We start from the raw sequence: 18,423 nt of genomic DNA on the forward strand, positions 1-18,423 counted from the left end.
CAAAAATTAACAACACAGCGATACCTTGCATAATGTACGTTGACGACATAGTGCTTCTGGCAAAAACTCAGAGAGGACTACAGATTGCACTTGGAAAACTAGAAACATACATGACAAAGAACAAACTGAAAATAAATACGAAAAAAACTAAAATCATGAATCTAAAAAAAGAAAACAATATCAATCGCCAGCTCTCTCCCTTCTATATAGAAAAGGAAAAAATGGAAACAGTAAAAACTATAAAATATCTTGGAATATGGATCTCTCAATCGCCAACAGAAGAAGAATGGGCAGTACACCTTAAAGAAAAAACCTTGTCTCTAGCCCGGCAAGCAAAAATAATCCACCGAAAATATGGCAAATTCTCTATGACCCCAGTAGAGTAGTTACATTCTACAAACAAAAAGTTACAGCCATCTTAACATACGGAGCGGAATCCATGATAAACCTCAACAACAAAATCTGGGACAAACTTGAAGGGTGTTTCTGGAAAAAAGTGCTAAACCTGCCAGTTTCACTACCCACTATACGAATCCGAGCTGAACTTGCACTTCAATCGCTCGAATCCATTGTCTTATGGAAACAACTTGACTTATACAGGAAAATTATGACCAAAACCAATACCCCACCTCTCGAAATACTCAGAACAGAGAAAAACTGCAACAGAGATCACGCCTTAGAAAAATGGAAAACAGCAACAGAAGAGAAAAGAAAAGAGCAAGATATATCGATGGAAATGCTATTAGAGAGACCACAAAAAGCGAAAATAAAACTAAAAGAGAATGACTGGCTAAAAACCAACCAAGAGAAAAATAGATACCGGCACAATATACTCAACCCATCTGACAATAGAAGACTTAACCAACTACCTTCATATTTACAAATATTTCCATCGTCAAAAACAAGAGATACATTCATGAGACTACGGCTAAACATCCTCCCGACCCGAGAAATAATGGCAGCCAGAAAACTAATCCCTAAAAACAAAAAATACTGCCGATTCTGCAAGAACTCCCAGATGACCGAGAGTCTACATCATATAATCATGATATGCCCAGCACTGAACGAAAAAAGACAACAATCGAGAGAATGGTTCATGAACATCCAAACTGTCCTAACAACTGAAGACCGCTGGGCGAGGATGATTTCTGGGAACGAAAATAAATTAGTGTTTGCCCTAATATCATTTTGGAACAACATCATGAACAATAGACAAACAGAATAATACACATACACGAGGAAAGAAAACAAGAAGCAAGAAAAAGGACAAAACTTCAATAGCCTACGCTATGTAACTTGACCAATAACAAGAAGGAAACCAAGATGAAAGGTTTAAATGCAAACCAAACATTTAAAAAAAAAAATAAAAAAAAATAACTCAAAAGAGGAGAAACTAGTGGATGCCTGAGGGGTCTTTCTCACTGCAATTAGGGCCCACAGGATCATGTGATCCCAGTCCTTCTCATCCTCATCTACCAATTTTCTCAAAATCATTTTGAGGGTTTTCTTAAATCTCTCTATGATATGATATGATATGGCATTTGTAACGCGCCTATAACCAACCAATCCGTCCATTTGGGGGTGGTAAATTGAGGTTCTTAAGGTGGTAATGTGTATTAATTCCTTGACTTCACCCATAAGCTTACTCATGAAATTGGATCCCTGATCTGTTAGAATTTCCTTGGGGACACCAACCCCAGAAAAGAATGGCAGCAGGTGTTTTAAAATGTGCTGGGTTGTGTTGTTCCGCATGGGGAATGCTTCTGGGTACCGGGTAGGATAATCAACTATTACAAGAACATATTTATTACCCAGTCTAGATGTTTCCAATAGTACAATGATATCCATCCCGATTCGGGAGAAAGGGACTTCTATTATCGGTAATGGGTTTAGAGGGGCAGGCAAGGGAATGAGTGAGCTGTTTTTTTTGGCATATCTCACATGTCTGAATGAAGTTCTTTATGTCAGCATGGATACCTGGCCAATAAAATTTCTTTCCCACTGATGTGAGTTTGGGTTTTAGATTGTCCTAAGTGTCCCCTGTCAAATGAGAGTGTGCAATCTCTAGCACGATCTTACGATGGGTCTCGGGTTTTACTAACTGAGTTTTACTTAGGCCTTCAATGGACGTCTCCCTTTTATATAGTAATCCCTGTTTCAAGAAGAAAATGTGCCCCCTTTTTCTTGCCCTTCACCCTCTCGAATCACTTTGTAAGAAAGCTTCTGCGAGTACTGGATCATTTTGCTGGGCGAAGGCTAGATCGTGAAGGATTGTATGTTCCTATTCCCTTTTTGCTTCGATGATAGGTGTCTCATCGGCTTCTCCAAAGCCTAAATTACCTCTCTCAATTTTCTCTGGTTCATTTTCTTCCTCAAAACAGAGAAATAGAGCCTTCTCAAAAATTCGCTGTGCAATTTTGTCCCCAGGGCGTATTAGAAACAGGGTCTCGCCATGATTTGGTCTCCCCGAAAGTCAGGATCTATAATGTTTGCTAGGACGTCTAGACCAACTTCCAGGTCAGGCCAGATTTTTGGGCCAATCTTATATAACAACCCGCAGGGGGTATACAAACAAAGTCTGTAAGAATCATCCCTCCTTTCCCGGGAGGGATAGTGGCTTCCATGCTGCTACAAATGTCAAAGCCTATTAATTCTTTTCTGGTGGTAGAGGGGTTTCAGGCTCTATGACTAAGTTTCTGGAATTTTAGGGTTCCCCAATTTGTCTCAATTGAGTCGTATCCCACTGCTGACACCATATGTAGGGGACGCATGGTATCACAAGTATGACACTGACACAAAAGGTACAATTTGTAAAACCTTTATTAAAGTTTCTGGGTTTGGAAAAACTCCTATTCTGCTCTATAACTAGGATGGGAGTAGTATCGACCATCAAATAATAAATGAAACAGTCCTAGTGAAGTCTGTCAAATCAAACTGGCCTATGCTAACAAAACCTAATGCCTGCCCTATCTCTTGTACAAAAAGTGTATAAAGGAGACATGTATGTAAAGGAAAATAAGTGGTTCAAATATAAAGAATAAATGAGGCTGAATCAGCCCTCCTCCCCACATTAGACAGCACAAAGTAAGGCGGTCCCCGTACGCAGGATCATATACTCTGTCTCGGGTTTTCAACACGAAACAGTTCAAGACATTGACCGAGGCCCGCCTGGCCCTCCATGTTAAAGTCTCTCTTCCGAGACTTCCAAATAACGTTTCAACAAAAGGTTCATGCCGGTCCCCCCCTGTCGGGCTCTGACCTCTTCAAAACCAAAGTTCGCATTGATCCCCCTCTGTCGGGCTTAGACCATTCACAACAAAAGTTCAACGATGCTTGCAGGGGGCTCCCTTCCCCAAACTCATTACACTTCGGGTCTGCCTCAGTCAGGCTCAGACCATTTTCAGATGTCAAAGACTTTCAAATGTGCGCGGTTTTCTTTACAGACCTCCGCAGGACCACTTCAACTCAAAGGTCAATGTTCAGCTTTTTACTCTCCCCTTCTCTTGGGGTTAACTTTGTTCACTTTCGCTTTTACAGTTCATTCACTTTATCGCTACAAACAATGCACCATTCACTGAGACTTTCGAGTGGGCTACTTCCTTTCACCCGACCACTCTGTTACTCAGTATCATGGATTTCACAGCTGTCCTTACTTAAAAGTTAATTCTCAGGTCTGCTTTTCTTCGTGTCTCATCCACACGTGTGCAGCCTTCCCTTGCGATATAATGTTGCAACTTCAATCTCTCTTTAACACACACCAGTCTCTCAGGTTGCTTGCCAACTCACCGGCTATGTGCATTTCTTTCTTGGTTTTACCATTTCCGATTTCCGAGTCAAGGTTAGTAGCACAGGCTTGGTCTCACCTCCCCAACTCTGCTGTTCACACAGGAGGGTGGCTGGCGTCCTTGAAAGACAACGCAGCTTTCTACTTTTGTATCTGGCCTTCTCCATGCTGTCCTTTGGAGGCAAGAACCTCCTGTAGAGAACTCCTGGGGTTTTTGACCACTGTTTCATCCCTTGGTCCGGTGCTCTGATGCAGTAGGTTCTCCTTTGTCCCAGACGTTCTGCTCGTACTCATGTTCCACCTTCCTCAGAGTGTGTCTCTAGGTTCCGCCTTTTTTTATTTTATTTTTTATTTTGATGTAGCTGAATAAATCAACTTTTCAAAAAGTCAGAACAGATATTTCACTTTTCATTTACATATTAACAACAAGATTAAAACAAACCTTAATTAAAACATTGATAGACACTATGAGAATCTCCATTCCTAAGTACGCATTTATCTTTTAACATTTGCAAAATGGGCTCAAATATGTCATTACAGCTTAATTTCACAAGGAAGGATTGCTTCTAGAAATTGCACTAAAGCTTTTATCACAGAGAATTTTATGTTGGAGAATAATAAACTCCAGATCTGATTTTCATCTAATTCGTCATTCAAATTTAACAAGTTAGTGAAAAATGTAGCTCGTTGTTCAGTTAGCTTATCACAAGATATTACCAGATGCTGGAGTGTCTCCTTTGCAGTAGAAAGCTCGCAATAGCGACAGTAGTTCATATCAGCTGGAATGATATTACGCCTAGCAAGCACTTCCCTAGTTAGCCATAAATTCAATCTGAAACGTAAAAATATGTTCCGTATAATCGCAGAAGTACATTTCAATAAGTATCCTGCCAATTGGCCAAGTCTTTTGCTGCCAAAGTTACTACTATTAAAATCTTTGTATTTTAGACAGGATTCTCTGTTTTTTATCCAGTCCCAGCGATAAAACTTTGTCTTAGCACGCAAAGGATTTTCAAGTAGGAGCGTTACCGTTATATCGGCTTCAGCCAAGGTATTCATTACACAGTTAAGCCATGTCAACTCCCTCCCTCTATTCCCTGCTCTTCCTCTGGCCCTTCAGCTGCAACCCCCCCTCCCTCCCTCTCTTCCTTTCCCAGACAAGGTTTCTCGACAAGTCCGATCTATGAAAGTCTCGTCTAAACAGGTTCACCCCTGTTCCTCCAAAACTATCAAGGACCACATCGACTCCCTGGCTCCTGCCCTGGCTGATTTCTGCAATCACTCCTTTGCCACTGGAGTCTTCCCATCCCCCCTGAAGCACTTCCTTGTGCGCCCTCTTCTTAAGAAACCCTCTGCTGACTCCTCCTGTCCGGCTAACTATCGCCCAATCTCCATCACTCCCTTCCTGGGCAAGCCCCTGGAGAAACTGGCCATCTCCCATCTTAATCTCCACACTGAATCTGTCGGTTGTCTCCAGGACCATCAGTCTGGCTTCAGGGCTGCCAGAAGCACGGAAGCTGCTCTCCTGAACATCCGTGAAGACCTTCTCTCCAACCTTGACTCCAACACCCCGTGTGTCCTTATCTTGCTTGATCTCTCTTCTGCCTTTGACACTGTCAACCACGCCATCCTGCTCAACCGTCTCCGTGATAACCTGGGTATCACTGGACAGGCTCTGGCATGGCTGACTTCTTTCCTCTCCGACCGACCCTCTCAGGTCCAACTTGGGTCCTTCCTCTCCGATATCTTTTTCTCTACCTGTGGCGTCCCCCAGGGCTCTAACCTCTCTCCTTGGCTGTTCAACCAATACCTGGCACTCCTTGCCCACCGCATCGCCACCCTTTGCCCCAATTTTCAGTGCTATGCAGATGATACCCAGCTCATTTTCAGGCTACCCTCGGCCTCCTCCTCTCCTTCCCTCATCTCTGACTGTCTGTCTGCTATCCAGGAGTGGTGTGCCACCAACAACCTCTGTCTTAATGCCAGTAAAACCAAGATTCTACTCATCGGCACACCCTCTCCCTCCTTCCCTTCAGCTCTCTGGCCGGCCTCTCTTGGCCCTCTTCCTGCTCCCACCTGCAAAGCTAAAAACCTCAGGGTCATCTTCGACTCCACACTCTCCTTCTCGCCTCACATCTCCGACGTCTCTAAGAAGTCACACTACCAGCTGCACCTCCTCAGAGGTATTCTTCCTCTCCTCTCCTTGCCCCAGAAGCTCACCGTCTCCAGAGCCCTGGTTCTCTCTAAGCTGGACTATTGCAAAAGCCTCTATCTAAATCTGCCTACCTCTACTCTCCGCCCTCTGCAACTTATCCAAAACAGGACTGCAAGACTTGTCCTTGGCCTCAAGCCCAGGGATCGTATCTCTCCAGGACTGAAATCTATGCACTGGCTCCCAGTGGCTGCGAGGATTAAGTTCAAAACACTCTGCATCATCCACAAGGCCTTTTGGGGCCTGGGACCTCAATACCTTCAACTCTCTCTTCCTAAATATCTTCCTTCTCGGGCACTTCTCTCATCTGCCTCCAACTCCCTCAGGGTCAGCCGCTTCTCTAAGCAACGAGTTGGTGGTCGATCCCTCTCCTCAGCTGGGGCCTCCCTCTGGAACAGCCTTCCTGCCTCCCTGAAATTCGAGCAGAACCATCTCCGGTTCCGGAAACACCTAAAAACCGTCCTCTTTGCTTCTGTTTTCTCTGCCTCCCTCCTCTGCTGAAATTCCCTGCCGATTCTGCACCAGTTACCTGGCCACCCTTTCTGATCTTGGGGCCCGGTCCCGCCTTTTGCTCACCTGCCCTGCCTCCCTGGCAACCCCCTGCACTTGGGGACTGGTTCTGAAATCCCTTCAGTCCCCTTACCAGCACTTATGTCTGCTCTTACCTTGCACTTGCCACCATCAGGCTGTTTTATTTATCGTATTTATTCTTCTTTCCCATGTACTGCACTGCACTTTCCCCTTTCCCTTCCCCTTGCACTCTTCCCTTTCTCCCTACCCTCGCACTTGCGCGATCTGAATGACACCTGGCCTAGTAGGATCGTTGTCTGTCTTCCACTGTTTTCCCCTCCCTTGTCTCGTCGCGCCTTGAAACACTTGTGTATAGGCGCGTTATAAATGTCATATCATATCATATCATATCATGTAAGCGGAAAAACGTGATTTGATGAGGACAAATAATGTGCGACCGTACTCAAGATGTTGTTATTTTCCAGACCCAGCAAACACTTGCGAAAGAAAGTACACATCCGCCACTTTACTCTACAAGCCAATGAATTCAAGCCTAATTCAAATCGTAAGATTGGCATGGGTGTACAGTTCGGCAGGTGTAATACCCTTTTCCAGAAGCAGGCCTCCAGTTTGTTCCACATTTTGTTATTGATATAAAGTTTTGATTCAACACCATAGATCATTATGGGAATAACCTTTTGTTCATAAAAAAGGAGAAGATGTTTCAAAGTAAATTTCCCATATTTCTAGATTAGGATTCTAGCCTGTGAAATCATGTTTGAAAGTTTGGAATGTATGTTGATCAAATAAAGGTTGTCAGTAATCCTATTTGGTTCCGCCTTTTATCCGTGTGAGGAAAGCTAATTGGTATCAGGGGTATGCACTTAAAGTCAAGTGCCTGGCTCTGCCTGACCCGATTAGCGGGACATCTCCAGTACAAGGTATAAGAGTTAGTCGTGTTGTTCTCAGTCACCCACTTACTCGGCCCAGTGCTTGTGTGGGGGGGTGCGGGTGGTTGGGACATTGGAGAGTGCTAAAAAATAGTATGGGTTGGATGTACAGAAAAGGGAGGCATACTGCATCTCACCATCAGCTGCCTCACCCCCACTTCCCGAAGACCCTTCACCCAGGTGATCCTCCCGCACTGGTCCACCCCCAGAGTCTGGATCCAAAGGCAATCTCACTAGTCCCACAGGGAACTAGTGAGTGAGTCACCTTTTGCTTTCTCACAGCATGCCCTTGTGAGGGTCTTTTCATCTCTCTAGAACCTCTCTGCTGATTGCAAGTGTTCCTTCTGACTGCGGTGTATTTTCAGTTTCGCTACCGGTCAGGGTTCATACTGTGCTTGCACCTCTGATGTGCAGTGCTGATTTGCCCTCATCTTTTGCATGGTCTGCGCCGGGTGCTGTGTGGAATGCAAAGAGTGCTTCTGAGCAGTTTTGATCTTATGAGGTTGGTGCTGGATCCTGGGCCCAAGGGGTTTGGCATATTCTTCTCACCCCTCAAGCCTATCGTCTCTGATTGATATGTTGTGATATTGCCCCCTTTGAGAAGGGCTGCACTTCAGGATCACCCAAAGGAGGTCTGCAGGAACTCTGGGATCCCCTAACACTGCTTTCTGCGGTTGCATCATGGAGCATGCTGCTCCCCCTGAACTCAGAGTTCCCCAGCCTTCCTCTATAGGTGACAAACAGGTCTGAGGTCCTGGAGTATGTGTCCAAGTGGAGAGCATGAGAGCGAAAGTAGCAACTCGTACAGTAAAGCTTAGCAGTATGGAGTAGATCAGGATGACCCATAATTCTGTCCACATGCCCTCATATGTTTGTATATGGGTGCAGAAGCTTTTTATAGCCCCGGACAGCACATCAGGCATGTCCAGATGCTTGCATATATATGTATCTAACATAATGCCTGCTTTATGCCAAAGCTGTCTAATTTTATTAACGCTAGAGTGGTTTAGAGGTACATCAACCACAGCCTTCACCGCTGTACTGCTGGTGTCATTGGTGCATCTTCTCGGTACTTAACACTGTTCTCCTGACCCATAATCCCCTCAGAACATCTACCACAGCAGGCCATTTTCAAGAGAGTTTGTCACTGAGGATCTGCAGCTCTGATCTTTTCTGCATTTTCTTGTGAAGTGATATGCAGTCAACCCATTGTCTAATACATGTTTGTGTTGTACAGAAGCCTTCCTCTTGCCTTGTGAAGAGGGAGACCTAAATGTGTCCCTCGTTGCACCAGTCCCACCCTCATCTCGACACCACAGAAATGAGAGGTGTACTTCGTTCCTGGCCCCTCCTCCTCATTACGAATTATTGCAGATGTGAGAAACGTTATCACTCAGACAGCCATTTAGACCTTATCCTGATGACGTTGTTGAAGAGATACATTAGCAATCAATGGAGTAAGTAGACTGACTGTAATCACGAAGAAATCTGATGATGTCACGACTAAGACTATGACGTAGATGCATTAAACATGAAGCACACCACATTCTTGCACAAACTTACGCAGACACTCAGGCCTCACTGCTCTTAGACACGAAGAACATGCTTATGACTCACTCAGCTAGAGGACGGACACAACTTTGCTATGCAGTAACCGCAAGTTGCACTAGAATACATATGTACTGCTTGCTGACGCTTAAATGCAACTAACATGAACAGCCATGTAAATAAAGATGGAAGCCACAGCGGTATTGAAATGAATGGAAGACGCTGGAAGGGATCGAGAATACAGCTAGAGGCCTGACCTGCTGACTTTTCTGAGCCGCATAGACCAGGCTGTTAGTGCAGCTATTGTGTACAGCCGTGTCAAGGACACTGAGGGAGGGAACGTTTCAATTTAATAGAAGCGATAGGACACCTGCAAGAGTAAAAGCCGAACATCCTCAAAATACAAGCAGGAAAATTAAGTCTGTGGTTCCCATACACGTGACTTGAAACCTGAAAGATGGAGCCTTTTCATTCGAGCCAGACGAAGACCGTCGTTCCCATCCAACTGAAGGCACGATGAAACAAAAGTAATACCAGGATGAAAGCTTAATGTTCTGTCTCAAGGCCTAGAGGATCGGAGATGGTAACTTGTTAGGTACAAGCAGCACCTCTGTGGCTGTTCCCACCGCCTTGAATAGTTTCTCATGGGCCGGTAACCTTCCAAGGTGCCAAGGCTGAGAAGACCCTTGCTGACCAATCCCTACCCACCTTCCACACTAGCTCACACATTGTTGCGAGGCCCAATGAAAACGCGCTAGTCTGACATGGCTGTAGCTGCAACATTTAGGAGGTGGTCACAGGAGGAGCCACCAGACATAGCCTAGCCAATAGGGTTACTAACCTCATATGTACTCCATATGTAGTTTACCTTACTAACCAATCCCATGTTCCCTTAGATTTTTGGCAACGTATCTTGTATTTTGTGATGTCACAGGGCCTTTAAAGACTGTGACGAGCTTGAGAGCGACGAGAAAGTATTGGAGAATTGCTTATTGTCCATAACTTAATCCCTGTACTGAAAGCTTTCAATAAACAGTGACATTTGTCACATTGTTGGACTCTTCTGTTTTTGGTGCGGGGGATTTCCTTGGCCCAGTTCCTCTTGCTTGTAATTATGGAGATTAACGAATGCCTCACCTAATTTCACTTGTGTTCCGCTGTGCTCACACAAGCCAAACTCATCCAGTAACTCAACATATATCAACAATTTAAATCCACCGAGTGTTGCTCGGAAGGAGCGTGCTTAAATTATTGTCTTGGAAAAATTAGAGCTTAGATTTACAAACTTTAACCCCCGTTTCATGCGTTTTGAACCATGTAAAGTCGACTCAGAATATTGCTTGCTGTACATTGAAAAGGCCATGAGCCTCCTTCAGCTGTGTAAAAGCTCCCAGGAATTCCGCATGGACAAATGGTGCCCCCGTGAACTGGTGTGAATGGAGCAGAGTGTGTTTAGCAGTAAACATGTGCCAATCGTAGAATGATCAGGGTGAATGAAGGATGTGCCAGTAGGAAGTGCCACTCTGCTCATTATCTCTAATGGTCTGTTTCCGTTCCCAGATGTGGATGTGCCCAATCCAGACGAGAAGTCCATCATGACGTACGTGGCACAGTTCCTGCAGTACGCCAAAGCCGCACCCGTGCCTGAAAACGACGAACAGGTATATTACTCTTGAGAGACCTAGCGAGGTAAAAGCTGGAGACCATGGAAGGTCTTTTGCCTTTACATGGGCTGCAGAATTGGCAAGCCATCCCCTTTACACCATCAGCTTCTAGGGGATGTTAAGTCTTTGAAACTACCAAATCTCATGAAACCGTCCCCAAAATGTACCTTTGATATTAACCAGAATAACCCATGAGATATTCGAAAGCTGCTGAAATCCAACATGCAACCTCTCCAGACAGGATCAGGAAGATTGGACTCAGTGCCCCAAATACTTGAGGCACATCTATTCAAGGCACAATATTATTTAATGGAATGAGTACACGTATGGAAAATAATAGTCTAAATCTATATATGTCCATCCATGTATTGTCCCCGGTGACTGTCCCATTAACTCCCCTCCACAACCTGGTCAGACTGTCCCTGAAAGTCACCCCATTATAAGAAGGTCATTGCTTCCAGTTAATTCTGATTTCATATCTATTGTACCTTCTTTTGTGATCAAACGACCATTGGTCCGCCCTCTGAGCAAATACACAATAAAAAATATTTATAAAAATGTGTGGGTGGCAAACGGGACCCAATAAATGCTGGGATACAATTTTCCAGCATGACTGAAAAGTATTGTTTCCAAGTAAATGTCCTGCTACCCTCAATAGCGTTATTACTTTTAATTCCATAAATAATTTCCCCTTAAAGTTTGACCATGTGCGATTATTAAAAATAGCGAATTGCCTCAATTACGTGCATGTCTAACCCTGTGAAACGTTTACCTGCCCCGTGGTTCAGTTTCTCTGCAGTACTAAAACTGTGCAAAAAGTCTTCTTGGCACACTGCTTGTAAATATTTATGAACCGAGTGTTTACTTATTGCTCGCTTCAGTCTAACGTGGGTCCCTTGCCCGCTGCGCCATAGGGAACCAAGCTGCACCTCACTGAGGACGCTCAACAAGACCGGAACATGTCTGGGGTTGCTTGTATTTCCGTGCAGGGGGGACCTGGCCTAGCAGTTCAGGCTGCTCCCATTGGTGGCAGTGCCTGACTGATTTGCATATGGCTGGACCCCTTTTGCAATGGCACAGACGGGCTAAAAAACAGTGGTGTGGAATGTTGCCCAGTGCAATGCCAGTGGTTCAGATTAATTTAAAACTTTTCACCCATCACTTTTTTGGTTTTAGTCTGTCTCTTAAGTCTAATACACACATACGGTTGAGGGGAGGACATGGTATCAGTGGGTAGTTGGACATGATACAGCATTAGGAGCACACAGGTTACATGGTGGGCTCAGAGATCGAGCATGCTGGCGGCAGGCCTGTCCTGATGCCCTGGACTGTGGGCCACCTGGGGTAGTCTCTTCTTGATATTAGTACCCAGCGAGGTGGGTTGGCATCAGGCAGGACAGCTCACCTCACCTGATGGCCCGGGTCTGTGGACCACCTTGGGTTATCTCTTCTATATATTAGTACCCGACGAGGGGGATGGCATCGGGCAGGGTGGCAGGCCTGACCTGATGCCCCAGGTCCATGGGCCATCTGGGGTAGTCTCTTCTATATATTAGTACCCAGCGAGGGCGGGCAAGACCTCTTGTGTCTCCCTGAGGAAGCACTCGGATTCATTGGCCACGGCTGGCAGGGGGGACTCGCTGATTGGCCTGTAGCTGAGCCCCCAGCATGCACTTCGATGATGGATGAAGATCAGGGATGGAGGATGAGATGGACACATCAAATGATCCTGGAAACAGTAGACTGTAGCATAACCCTGTCCTTGTTCATTATTAGGCAGAGGTGAGGAAGACCATAGAGTGGTTGACGCGGGAGGAGAGTACGCTGAGAGAACTATTCACTGCTACGGAGCACGACAGCTACTACAAGCGATACCAAGTGAGTGGCCACAGAAACAGGAATATAAATATATGTATGAACGTGTCTGCTTTGCTTTATGTGGGTGACTTCAGAACAGGTGTGCATGTTGCATTGCGCGTTGTCCATTCAATTAAGGGAAACCACAAACTCACTGAAGGTCAGTGTGATTTGGGGTCACTTCACTCTTACACGTTTTTCAAAGTTTGGTGAAAAAGTCGGGTTCATTTGTTTGTTTTTGTTTGTTTTATTCACTTAAAAAGCGCACCAAACTCGAAGGTAACCGGGCGCAACAGTACAGAATGTGCAAGGCTTTAGGTTACATGGTTACAGATTATAAACAAAACAGAATATATACAAGGCAATAATAGGTCGAAAAACTAGACAAATGGGAAAATGTACAAATGGGCAACTGGACGGGGAGTATGTACAAACAAGGTGGGGGCGGGAGTCTTGTATAAGCTAGTATGAGACTAGTTGTCCGAAGACTTCAGCAGATTGATATAATTAGATCTGAATTTGAGATAAAGCTGCTCTTCTCGTAAGAGATGTGGCCAGGAGTTCCATAATTGTGCTGCTCGGACAGGGAAGCTGCCGCCCCCGGCCTTAGCCAGCCTGAATCTCGGTATGATAAGGCTGTTGACATTAGTAGTTCTGAACGGTCGGGTGGAACTTCTCTTTAGGAATCTATCCGTAAGATAACTGGGTGCTGCATTATTCAAAGCTTTGTGAGTAAGGGATGCAACTTTTAAGTAGATTTTATTTTGGGTGGAAAGCCAATTATTTGGCGCCTTATCTTAGATATGTGAGATCTTTTAAGCCGCCGAGAGCCACTCTGAAGGCATTGTTTTGTAAGATTTGAATTCTATGGGTGATAGATTTGTTAGCACCGATGTATAAGGCATTACAGTAATTGATCCTGGATAGAATAAGGGCTCTGGCTAAGATAATACAGTTGTCATCTTAGAGAAAGTGTTTACCTGCTCTGATGAGCTTACATGTGTAAGCTGTGGCTGATGCCGGGGATTTCACCTGTTTGGCGAAGGAGAGGGCGGAGTCCAGGTAAAAGCCAAGTGTCTTCACCTCCTTAGCCACCTTGATGATATTGCAATCGATCTCAAAGGAGGTGTACTCTTGGCCTAATTTTTTAAGATTAGTGTGAGTACCCAGGAGAATTAGCTCTAACATCCACGCGTCAATTCTGAGATTTATAAAAGGGGCTTAATCACAAGTGAAGGGTCTGACAAGGGACCGGAGCAGTTTAGACAAATGAATAACTTATTTCCAGCTGGAAAGACGAAGGTACATTTCAAATATCAAAGGGAGACACAAGACAATTATGTAAAGCACTGCGTGAAAGACCCCCCCAAGTACATTTTAGGACGAAATATAAGAAAATAAGGCCCACGCCTATGTGTATTATGACTCAGTCCCACGTTCAGTTTCGAGTGGGTCGTTTGAGTTTGCCACAGGCCTACCAAGGTACTAAACTGTCTGGGGGTTATTTCTTCTGTTAGACCTCTGCTATTTCTTAAGTCAAGGCTTTGCTGTTGAAGTAAGATTTCAGATAGAAGTGGGAGAAATAGATAATGGGCCCAACTCAGTCCATGATTTGATATGATTGGTTATTTATAACGCGCTTAATACCCAGAGGTTTCTAAGCACGGACCCGGGGATCGAACCTGTGGTGCTCTGTGTCGTCTTGCTTCCAAGGTGAGCATGTTACCCCTGAGCTATCCTCCCGAGACCTCCATGGTGCTTCACGTGTTTGTGTGTGAAACAGACACTCTGGGAACTTGTACGCTATATTGTTTACTTTGAAGAATTACACATATAACGGATGTTTCCTGGTACCTTTTCCTTGTAAGCAGGGAACCACTATCAGAACTGGCTAGCGTCAGGTGGTGCAACCATCAGAATAATAGACCCTCTGGTTAAGGGGGTGGGGTCTTCAGCCTGCGGTTAACAGGCTGTGCTGGCTGCAGTCAAGGCATGGGGTGCCGCGTCACACCATCTCCTTCAGAACGAATCCTTCACACAGTTTCTGCATCTGCCCCACTCCTTTCTCAGTCCGTCTTTACATCTCTTCCGTTAACAAGTTTTACGATTAAGGTTCCCCTCTGGGAAGAGCCCATTCTGTTTTTCAGTGGAAGTGACCCTCACTGCCTTGGTTTTCTTCCTTACTCATATGACTTAATCCCCTTCTTGAGCTGCTCCCAGAGCTGTCCGTCTTCTTCTTGTTGATAGATTGTATCCATCAGCTGTGATTATTGAATACCCAGGCTTGATCCTGATTACTCCATCTTCTCGGGTTGAGTGTTGAGCCTCATTGCTCCATCCTCTCAGGTTGAGTGTTGAGCCTCATTACTCCATCTTCTCGGGTTGAGTATGTAGTCGTGGGTTAGGATTCTTCTTGGTCTGTGTGGACTTGCCACAGTAGGGCTGGTTTCACAGGATCTTTTCAGGGTCTTGAGCTGCCGTTCCAGAGGATAACATGATTTGTTATTGACCAACCTTCTTGTGGTTATTCATGCTGGGTCTAGTTGTTCCATTTCTCAATAGCACTTTGAAAGCCTCCGAGACTATTTGATATTTCGTAGTACCTTTGTTTAGTAAAACATACTCCATATTATGTCATCTATTTCTTGAATTAATTTACCATTTGTTTACATTTTATTTTATTGTCCAATCTCCAAGTCCCCATCATTTGCTCCATCCTCTTTTCAGTTTCTCTTACAGCTGTAAATGGAGCCCGGTCAGAGAATATAGATGCTATAATTCCTTCGGTATCATAGCCTACCAGTAATGACACTAGAAAATACATCTATCCATAAACTGGAGTTTATTAGATGTAGAAGTGTAGGCTCTTGGGTCCGAGTTCTGTTCTCTCCATTTGTCACTTGACCCAAGACTGACTTTAAGCTGTTCATACCATTGCATATTTTGAGTTCCCTATGCTTTCAACTGTTAATGCAGTTTCCCACACAAAGTGCAATTTATATCGCAGCCAATCCCCCCACCAAGTATGGGATAGTAAATGTTTTCTCTTCAAGTTTCCCAGGATCATCCCCAATGGGGCCACAAAATAAACTATAAGATCATTCTCTACTCTTGCCTCCTCTGTGTTAATAGCCAATCTTCCAAGCCAATCTTTTCCACAAATCCCCAGTTTGTGTGACTTAGAACAGCTACCTCTAATGTAGAGTAAGTGTAATGTGACAGAAATGTCCCAGACAGCGAAACCGACTGTAATACCCCTGACCTACCACTAGATGACAGAAAAACCATAGCATGTGAATATAAACAAGTACAACCATGAGAAAAACTGTTACTAGCTAAGTAAATTTTTTCTTCTCGTTAATGTATGCCCAGTCTATAGTCTCCTTTCTGCCATAAGACCCACCCTCCTCTGCCCCAATAGAAATGATGCATTGCCCGTGTGACCTTGCTGCAATGGTTGTACTGGCAATGAAGTGGAGGGCACCCAAGTGGGCATAGGCAGGCTCAGGCTAGGCCGCATACTCACCCCTGATTTGCAGTGATCGAGTCCCATGTCCAGGTGATGGGCATCCCACCAGGATCAAGGAAACTGGAGTGTGCATGAGTACAAGACTCACTATGGTGAGTAACTTGTATGAATTGCTCCATCTTGAACTTCGATATCTGAAACTTGATCGTGACCCAATACTGTCATTCATTTATTTAACTGAAAATAATGGTTAATTGTTACCCTTGCTTAGTTCTACTGATCAAGAACCCTTTGAATAAAAACTTGTAATTTCTGATGTTGTGCTGAGGCTTCAGGTAAGAATGTCTTTTTTTGTGATTCTAGGAAATCCTTTTGTTCATGAAACAGTTTAATGAGCAAAAAAGAAGGTTCCTTCCAGTGCTTGCCACATTGGCGGGCAGCCTGGACCATCTGACGGCCGACCAGCACCTGATTAGGCAAAAGATGGAGAACCTCACCTTGCAGGTGAGGAACGATGAGCCGCTCTGAACTGTTTCACTGCTTCATGTCTTTGGTGTATTTAACCTGATTTTCCCTGGGCGTCCATCCCCAGACTGTAATATCTTCTGTTAGAAAATACAATTTTATATTTGTCTTAAAATACACTTACATATGAGAATGGTAAGGTGTGCAAATATAGTACCTTTTGAATGTTTAGTTCCTGACTGTCAGTGAATAAAAGCACCTTGTGTACATATGTTACTGTACAAAAAAAAGAGGGAACCAGACATATGATGTCATCAGTGATGTCATCAATGACATTTGTGATGTCACCTTGATGTCATGGGTGTTAGTCCTTGCAGTGCACAGTGATAGCGCCAGTTATGGTTCCTTAGCTTACCATAACTGGCGAATTTCTGTTTTTTTCATTTTTACCTGTAACCATAACGTCCATGTAACAACGTTTTTCCATTGGTTTTCATAGGTTTTTACTAGTGCAACTTAATCATAACGTCCCTTTAACAACGTTTTTTTCACTGAATTTCATAGGGTTTACTAGGATATCCTTAGTTTGTAAAGGTGTACTGTACAACATACTGACCCACTGGCACCATATTAATGCACACAGCAGTTGCAGACTATGCGTCTGGTTACGGACTTCGGGTGGCATCCAACCTGGTCAGAAATGCAGAGGCTCTCATACATAGTGGTACCATTCAGCAAACACAAGGAACATATGCATGCAGCAGCATGTACATGAATTGCAAGGTAAGATAGAGAGGGACTGCAAACTGTGTACTAATGAAGCAAACAGCACAAAGGCATAGGGAGTACAACATGACGGAATGCACCAACAACAGAAAGGACGTCCCCCTTCAACAATGTTACCACACTGCAACTGTGCATGGGAACAAAGAACGAAAGGCCAGAGTAAGGACGGGAAAGTACTAAGACCAGAACATCACTGCAACATAGTAAGCACAGTAAAGTTTGTCTCATAATTGCACAAGAGGTGTAGTATACAATAGTAGATAAGCATAATGTTTCTTTTTTTATGCAGCAATTGCAAGCGCCTTAGAGTGGCTGGAAGAGAATTTCCCTCATGACAAAATGACTAACAATAGTAACCCCTTTGGTACGCACTGCACTCTGAAACGTAAAATATTTCATACCTATTGCTTCATGTACACCTAACAGATTTATTTTTATTGAAAATAACATATTGGAAAGGAAAGCAAGGCAGTACAAGCGGCACCCCTTTCACAACAGAATACAGGCACAGTAAAGGAAATAAACTCTGTAATAAGCAAATTGGACAGCCTGGAAGCCAAATTGGAACAATTGGTGAACAATGTTGCTGCCTTAAAGGGTAACGTACAAGGACATATTATGGGCAAAACAAAATACCACTGCCCGACCCCCACATGTACCCATTCTGCATTTCACAGGCCGCCATCCCCTCAAAATCTGTGTGATCAGAGACATTACGATGATACCTCAATCCCTTCCTCCCCTCACGACCAACTTGTACAAATCCCCAATTCCTCACAATATGTGTCCACGTCTGCTACCCTATCCCTTTCGTAATAGTATGTATGAATGTGTGGAAGTTAAGGTTGATATTAAAGTGTTGCTGAGTGGATATGTGGCTTTTCCTTTGTTTTTAAAATGTTGTTATGACTCACTGGTGCACAGTACTGGTGGGAATAACCGTAATTAAGCAGAAGGGAGGTGTCCTTCTGACACTGCACCTGCCCGGCCTATCCACAATCACAATGGAGGCATCCGTGCCACGCCAGTACGACCTGCATGTTCGCATCTTTTGAACCATCTATAATTAGTTGTGGGAGCGGACGTTTGCCCGTTGCAGAAGTACACGCATGCGTATCTCTTCCTCTGTCTCCTGGTGACAGCGCCCCTGTCCAGCATATGCAAACAAACTTGTAACA

The 18,423-nt window shown here is 44.4% G+C and overlaps 1 protein-coding gene across 8 annotated transcripts in view; it reads left to right on the plus strand.

The window, feature by feature from the left end:
• SYNE2 (spectrin repeat containing nuclear envelope protein 2) overlaps positions 1–18,423 on the plus strand; it is a 1,840,150-nt gene that overhangs the window by 284,679 nt on the left and 1,537,048 nt on the right. For all 8 annotated transcript variants that reach the window (XM_069638223.1, XM_069638224.1, XM_069638227.1 and 5 more), the window contains exons 9-11: positions 10,565–10,665; positions 12,445–12,546; positions 16,358–16,498. In XM_069638223.1, coding sequence (XP_069494324.1) covers positions 10,565–10,665; positions 12,445–12,546; positions 16,358–16,498 — 344 coding nt within the window. The remainder of the gene's footprint in view (positions 1–10,564; positions 10,666–12,444; positions 12,547–16,357; positions 16,499–18,423) is intronic.

Source organism: Ambystoma mexicanum, chromosome 14 (assembly GCF_040938575.1).
Source record: "Ambystoma mexicanum isolate Mex_15411 chromosome 14, UKY_AmexF1_1, whole genome shotgun sequence".
NCBI lineage: Eukaryota > Metazoa > Chordata > Amphibia > Caudata > Ambystomatidae > Ambystoma > Ambystoma mexicanum.